Source organism: Bison bison, unplaced genomic scaffold (genome assembly GCF_000754665.1).
Source record: "Bison bison bison isolate TAMUID 2011002044 unplaced genomic scaffold, Bison_UMD1.0 scf7180017864367, whole genome shotgun sequence".
NCBI lineage: Eukaryota > Metazoa > Chordata > Mammalia > Artiodactyla > Bovidae > Bison > Bison bison.
The window spans coordinates 5,762,065-5,769,273 of NW_011494939.1; the positions used below are offsets into that span (position 1 = coordinate 5,762,065).

General features: G+C 48.7%; 1 protein-coding gene across 2 annotated transcripts in view; it reads left to right on the forward strand.

The window, feature by feature from the left end:
• Positions 1 to 7,209, forward strand: part of ECE2 (endothelin converting enzyme 2) — a 32,767-nt gene continuing 25,558 nt past the window's right edge. Inside the window, exons 1-3 of one of the 2 annotated variants that reach the window (XM_010855692.1) lie at positions 1 to 224; positions 4,843 to 5,126; positions 5,798 to 6,111. In XM_010855692.1, the coding sequence (XP_010853994.1) occupies positions 29 to 224; positions 4,843 to 5,126; positions 5,798 to 6,085 (768 nt within the window). In that variant the 5' untranslated portion in view covers positions 1 to 28 and the 3' untranslated portion in view covers positions 6,086 to 6,111. Of the gene's footprint in view, positions 225 to 4,842; positions 5,127 to 5,797; positions 6,112 to 7,209 lie in introns of those variants that run through there. The other variant, XM_010855693.1, reaches the window with a different exon arrangement.

Sequence of the window (7,209 nt, forward strand, 5' to 3'; positions counted from 1 at the left end):
TGCCCTCACTGTCCGGCAACCACAAGCAATGGCTTGTCTGGGGCCTTCCGCACAGGTGCCGGAGTTACCAGAGAAGAACTGCGGGTACCGCGAGGTCCAGTACTGGGACCAGCGATACCAGGGCGCTGCCGACTCTGCCCCCTACGAGTGGTTCGGAGACTTCTCTTGCTTCCGTGACCTCCTAGAGCCGGAGTTGCGGCCGTTGGACCGTATCCTCGTGCTAGGTAGGTAGTTGCGGGGCTGCCCAGTCCAGGTGGAGATGGTTGGACGGGCCCCGCCCCTTGCTCTGCCTGCCGCTCTCCGAGGACACTCCAGTCAGAAGTCAGGATCCAGTACCTTTAGAATCTCGGCAGTATTTCACCGGGGCAAACAGGAGCCAAGAGATTCTTAGTCCCGGGACCTTCAGGGGAAAGACAGTCTCTCTGAGTCTGAAGGTGGTAGGTAACCCATGACCCCGTTACGAACCCTGGGGAGGCCGCCTCGAGCACTGGCGAGTTCAGAGGACCTAGTTCAAGTCCCAGCGCTAGTTGACTGTGTGATTTAAGACAAATCATAAACTCTGAGCCCTGAATTCACTTCTAGGGACTGAGAATTCAAGTTGGATAAGGCACGTGCGTTCACCTTGAGCGGAATGCCTAGCGCTTTTCTGTTTGCGCCACTGGGTCATTGTCTCCTAGAGAGTTCTCTCTTGACTCCAGACTAACTGAAACTTGGTCCTCTGTCGTCCCGCTCCCCCTCTTCCTCCCCTGCGCCGTGTGTAGTGAGGATGAGGATAGCGCCCTCTGACGGGAGAGTGCAATCAAGATTGGTGTGATTCCCCAGAAGGGGTAGGGCTTCCCTGGTGACTCAGACAGTAAAGAATCCGCCTGCAATGTGGGAAACCTGGGTTCGATCCCTGGGTTGGGTAAATCCCCTGGAGGAGGGCCTGGCAACCCGCTTCAGTATTCTTGCCTGGAGAATCCCCATGGACAGAGGATCCTGGTGAGCTATAGTCCACAGGGTCTCAAAGAGTCGGACACGACTGAGAACAGGATGGGTCTCTGAGAGATCCAACTAACCCCAACCTTGGAATTCTCTTCCAACTGCCAGTCTTGAGGGCTCCAGTGAAGTTTGATTAAGTAACGGATTTCCTCCCAAAATCTTGATATTTTTAAAAGCATGTGTATGATTAAGTGAAATATTTCACATATGTGAGACATTTATATGTAATATATGTAAAGCATAAATAATAACTCGAATGTGTGTATATACCCTACTCAGTTTGAGAAATAGAGCATTCTTCAGACCAGAAAGTGCTTAAGAACTTGGACCCTGGAGGGAGCCAATTATGTAGGGATCTTGGCACATGTAATCTTAGCTGTGGAATCATGAACAAAATCATGGAATCGTAGCTGTGGATCCTGGACAAAATACTTAAATTTATGTCCCTCCATTTTCTCAGCCTTAAAAAAAAAAAAAAAGAGTACATACTTACAGCTTTTAAGATGATTGAGTGAGTATGAAAGAAACCTAGAAAAATGCCCAACAAAATTAAGCCTTGTATATTCAATGTTTTCTGTGTGGGCCCCTAAAGCTCTTCCCCCCAGAGGTTAAAAACTCTCTTGAATTTTGTGGCTTTAAACCATTACATTTATTTATAGATTTAACATAGATCTATGTTTTTCAAGCTTTAGTGTAATAACCTGGAAAACTAGACCCACTTTGATTTTCTAATTCTAGGGATGGTCTAAGGCTGGTCCCAGGGATTTGTATTTTCAACAAGCCTGCAGGCTGATTCTCATGCTGGTGATTGGCAGAGAAACACTGCCTTAAATTCTGCCTGACTAGGAGGTATCCTTTTCTGGATAGAGAAGGGAAATGTCTAAAGATCAAAAAGAAAAACTTTCCAGACAGAATTCCTAAGATCTAAGAACAGGACCCACAGCTTGGGGAGTACCCTATGTCACATTTCACCTAACGAAACACATTGAACACCTGATGCTAGGGAATGTGGTGGGCCCTTCCTAATTTATTTAATTCTCATGACAATCCTTAGAAGTTAGCGAAAAATATTGAGACCTATTCTAGCTTCAGATCTGATCAGATCAGTTGCTCAGTCATGTATGACTCTTTGTGACCCCATGAATCACAGCACGCCAGGCCTCCCTGTCTATCACCAACTCCCGGAGTTCTAGCTTAGGGTTCAGTAAATTTTTTCTGAAAACTGCCAAATAGTAAATATGTTAGGCTTTCCAGGCTATACAGTTGCTGTCACAACTGGAAAATGGTGATGGCTGCTGTAATAGTGTCTTCTCTATGGAGCTACTGGGAAAATAAACTGAGATAATCCTTATAAAGTACTTAGCGTGAGACCCAGTGTTCAAAAACTGTTAGCTATCATTCTTATTATTGAAAACGGGAGTCAGAGAGGCACTTTCTCTGGGAATGTTCAGAGAAAGAGGACCTTGCCTGAAGACTTGTGTGTCTAGTCCCTATGGCTAGGTTCCTCATTGCTGATGAGTGTATGTGCTTGCCCAGTTTTGCTGTCATTATACTTCTCTGGTTCTCACTTCTTGCTTGACTCCAAGCTCTGTAGAATCTTTTGATTATATTTTTGTCTTAAGTGTGTATTTCCTATAGAGACACAAGGGAGTGACCAGAGGATTGACTGTCCAGACCCCATGATGGCTATTTTTCCTGTTATTAATTAGTGAACTGGTATTCTGGTTTATACTTCAGTTGCTTGGTGTTGGGGATAGCATTCACATAGCTCTGGGCTCCCATATGATGCATTCTTGGATCTTGGATCCAGAGCTCTTTTTCCCTAAGGCCCCACCTAGGGAAACAGTAGCTGTTCCAAGCCTCATCTTAGTTGTTAGTCCCAAGTCACTGCTTTGTGGGCATAAAGTGGCTCTGTGATCAAGTTTTGTTTTCCCTCCATCTTTAATAAAGTTGTCTTGGAAGATGCCATTCCTGTACCAAAGGGGACAGTGGGTCTGTCCACAGTTTGACAGAGCACTGCAGGCATATGAGGTCAGGTGTTGGGTGATGAAGGCATTGTGGGTCAGAAAACTTAGTGGGATTTCAGCCTGAACTGAGTTAGGGTCTCCTGCTCAGTCACCCTCACCTCCTGTCCCAGAGCCTGTTGTGGTTCCAGTGTTGGGAGGTACACATTGGGTTTTCCTAGGCAAGACAGTACTCTTCTTGTTTCCCAGAGTCTGAGGAACACAACAAGGGCAGCTGAGGACCAGTCAGCAGTATCTGGCATCTGTCCAGGTGCCAAGCTCTGCCTGCTAGATTAGGGCTATCCCAGCAGCTTATTTTGTGATCCTCTTAGGGAGGCAAATGGGGATTAAAGGCAATCTGATCCCAAGATCTGGGGATCCCCATGTGAGGCCACCAAGAACTGTCATCCAGGCCTGTTCTCGGTGATACTGACCACAAGAGGGCCTAGAAGAGGCCAATAGATCTTTGAGGAAGACCATGCCCATTGGGCAGTAGGTCCACATCCACTCCTCTAACCTCCACCCTCCCTCCATCCCTTTGGGACTGCTTCCCAGAAACTTCCCACCAGAGTGTTATGATTCTTCAAGACTCTTGATTGGTTGTCAGTTCACCTGAACCTGTTAGCCCACCCACCTAAGGTGGGGACAGGGACTCTCCCATGTGCTCCTGCAGCCTGTCCCTATTGAAACACTCATCACATTATGAGGCAGTTGCCTGATTACACATCTGCTGCCCTCACCAGAGCATCAGCTCCTTAATGACAGGAGCTCTGTTCGTCAAGAGAACAACAATATGTGGTGCTCAAGTGTACATGAAGAAATTATTGGGTTGGCCAAAAAGTTCGTTTGGGTTTTCCTATAAGATGTTATGGAAAAACCCAAACAAACTTTCTGGCCAATCTAATATAGGCAGTCATCTCCACTGTGTGTCCCCACTTAAGTTTCCCCTTCTACTTGTTGATTCTGCCTTAGAAACCCAAGTAAGATAAAAACCCCTAACATGAAGTCTTCCCATGGTTGATGTCATCAGAGGAGAGATTAGGAATTAGGATAATAGTAGTGTTATCCTATTAATAATACTATATGCCAGTATTATCCCCGGGGCTTCCCTGGTAGCTCAGTTGGTAAAGAATCCACCTGCAATGCAGGAGACCCTGGTTCAATTCCTGGGTCGGGAAGATCCGCTGGAGAAGGGATAGGCTACCCACTCCAGTATTCTTGGGCTTCCCTTGTGGCTCAGCTGGTAAAGAATCTGCCTGCAATGCAGGAGACCTGGGTTTGATCCCTGGGTTGGGAAGATCCCCTGGAGAAGGGAAAGGCTACCTACTCCAGTATTCTGGCCTTGAGAATTCCATGGACTGTATAGGTCATGGGGTCACTAAGAGTCAGACATGACTGAGCAACTTTTATATTATAATATTGTCCCCATTCTGAGTCTGAGAAAACTGAAGTTGAGAGTTGAATGACTTACCAGGGCTGTATGACTGGGGATATCAGAACCCAAATCCTTGAACTTTTAAGTTCAGAGCTCCTACTCTTTGGGTGTTTTAGTTGTTAAATTTAGCCCATCACATCCTGTATGTAGGGTAGGTATTGTTGTCTTCATTTTTCTGGCAAGGAAATCCAAGTTCCTAGTATGTAAACAACTTGCCTTAGTCCACACAGCCAGGAGTGATAGAGCCAGGACATGTGCCCAGATCTGTACGACTCCTGGGCTCATGCTCTTGTACCATGCTGCTTCTCCCTCAGTACAGGAGCCTTTGGGCTTCAAGAAAACAGGCCAAGAGTGGATAGATAATTGCGGAGGTGAGAACCAAAGCTAACTAGACCTTTTGTCACCCACCCCTTCTCACCCCAGGCTGTGGAAACAGTGCCCTGAGCTACGAGCTATTCCTTGGGGGCTTCCCTGATGTGACCAGTGTGGACTACTCATCAGTAGTGGTGGCTGCCATGAGGGCTCGGTATGCCCACGTGCCCACGCTGCGATGGGAGACCATGGATGTGCGGGCACTGGGCTTCCCTAGTGGCTCTTTCGACGTGGTGCTTGAGAAGGGCACACTGGATGCCCTGTTGACTGGTGAACAGGATCCCTGGACTGTGTCCTCTGAAGGTGTCCACACTGTGGACCAGGTGCTAAATGAGGTGAGGGAGCAACAAGGGAAAGAGGGCTGTTCAAGAGCTGGGGAGGGTTTCCCTGGTAGTCCAGTGGTTAAGATTCCTCGCTTCCACTGAAGGGGGCATAGGTTTGATCCCTGGTTGGGGAGCTAAGACCCCACAGGCCACAAGGCCAAGAATAAATAAATAATTTTTTTTTTTTTTTTAAAGAGCTGGGGATGAAGGGTTAAGGTTTTAGGAGACTTGCAGAACTTAGAAGCCAGAGGAGGCATGGTTTGGAGCAAGTAGTGGGTCACCTTCAGGATTCTGGTTACCTGAAGGAAGAGGATGTTAAGCTGGGTCAAGATTATAGGGGGCTGGAGTGGGCAGGCTCCCAGAGGTTGAGGACTGGATACTGAGTTGCCACAGAGATGAGGTTGTGGCCAGACCCCAGATAGAGAAGGTCAGCAGTTGAGAGGAAAGCAGTGCCCCCTGCATCTGACATCATTCCCATGCTCCTACCTATCTAAGATGTAGCCTGACACCCATGGAACAGCCAGAGGCAGAGAGGGAGCCTCAGCCTTTTGCCATGGAAAGCCGTGAGCTACTGGATGCAGGGTAGAACCTGAGGTCTCACTGGGAGGGGATCTGGTGCAGTACTGACCTTTAAGAACCTGGAGGTGGGCTTCTCACCAATGGCTTCTCTATCTGCCTTGCAGGTGAGCCGAGTGCTGGTCCCTGCGGGTCGGTTCATCTCATTGACCTCTGCTGCCCCCCACTTTCGGACAAGACACTATGCTCAAGCTCATTATGGCTGGTCCTTGAGGCATGCAACCTATGGCAATGGTTTCCAGTTTCATTTCTACCTCATGCAGAAGGGCAAAGAGCTCAGTGTGGCTCAGCTGGCCGTTGGGGCACAGATCCTCTCACCCCCGAGACCTCCCACCCCACCCTGCTTCCTCCAGGACTCAGATCATGAGGACTTCCTCAGTGCCATTCAGCTGTGAGGCCATAAACATGGTCCTTCAGCCTCCCTTTCTGCTCCAGGCTCAAGTATTTGGTATTCCTGACTCAGGGTGGTCAAGTCCAAGGTGCTCACACCCCAGGGGCATCATGTCTAATATAGAGCTGATGGAAGCAACCCCACATGAAAAAAATACAGGTACAGACCTCTCTTGGATTCCCCAACTGCCTCCCCCACCATACTGAATCACCAGTAATTCATCTCCAGCACAACCCTTCTGCATGCCAGCCAGACTTGGACACTTACATCCCTGGGGCCTGCTACTGACCCCCATCCAACCTAGATTAATTGACAGAAGGCTGCAGACTTTGAATCTAGATTGCTTCTGACCCCAGCTCCAGCCCCAACTCTGGTGACCTATCCTGCTTAGGTTGTATTATTTACCCAAGGAGACCACGCTATTATGGTGTTTCCAGGCCAGACTGACCTGCCTTTTACTTGCCAACCCTTCTTTGCCAGTAACATGCACCTGAGATTCCCAAGTACCTTATCCCCTCCCTAAAAAGAACTGGAGCCATTTGGGGCTGACTTCTTAGCAAACCAAAGCAGCAGCTACACACACACACACACACACACAGGGAGGTCTGTGTTTATTCACACACTCCTGGTACAGTGAGGATGGAGGAACATTTACAAAGGACACCCCCAGGGGTTGAGAACATCTCCAGGGCCACAGGTGTCATCCAAAGATGCAGTGCAGCCCCTGTTTGGAATCCCAGGGGCAGGACGCAAACGTCCAAGGTAAAATCAGACCTGGGCCCTTGGAAGGTGATACCTTGAGGGGAGGAGGTCTGCCAGAGAGCCGCCTGGAATCAGGCATGGGCAGACTGGTCATGTGATTGGTTACCATGTTGGGGGCTTGTCCCATCCCAGCCTCAACATCCATCCTTTCTGCCAGGCGCAGAAGAGCGTGGCCGAGACCGTGGGGGGCAGGGCATGAACCATGAGGGGAATTAGTAAACAAAGAGTCGGATATAAAAATACAAATGTGCTGAGGAAGTCCCTTAGAAAGAGGCTGAGGCTGGGGTCACGCCAGACAGGGGTAGGGGTGAGGGGCGGCTGGGTTCGGAGGGGTGGGAAGCTCATGCAAATACGCAGCCAAACATC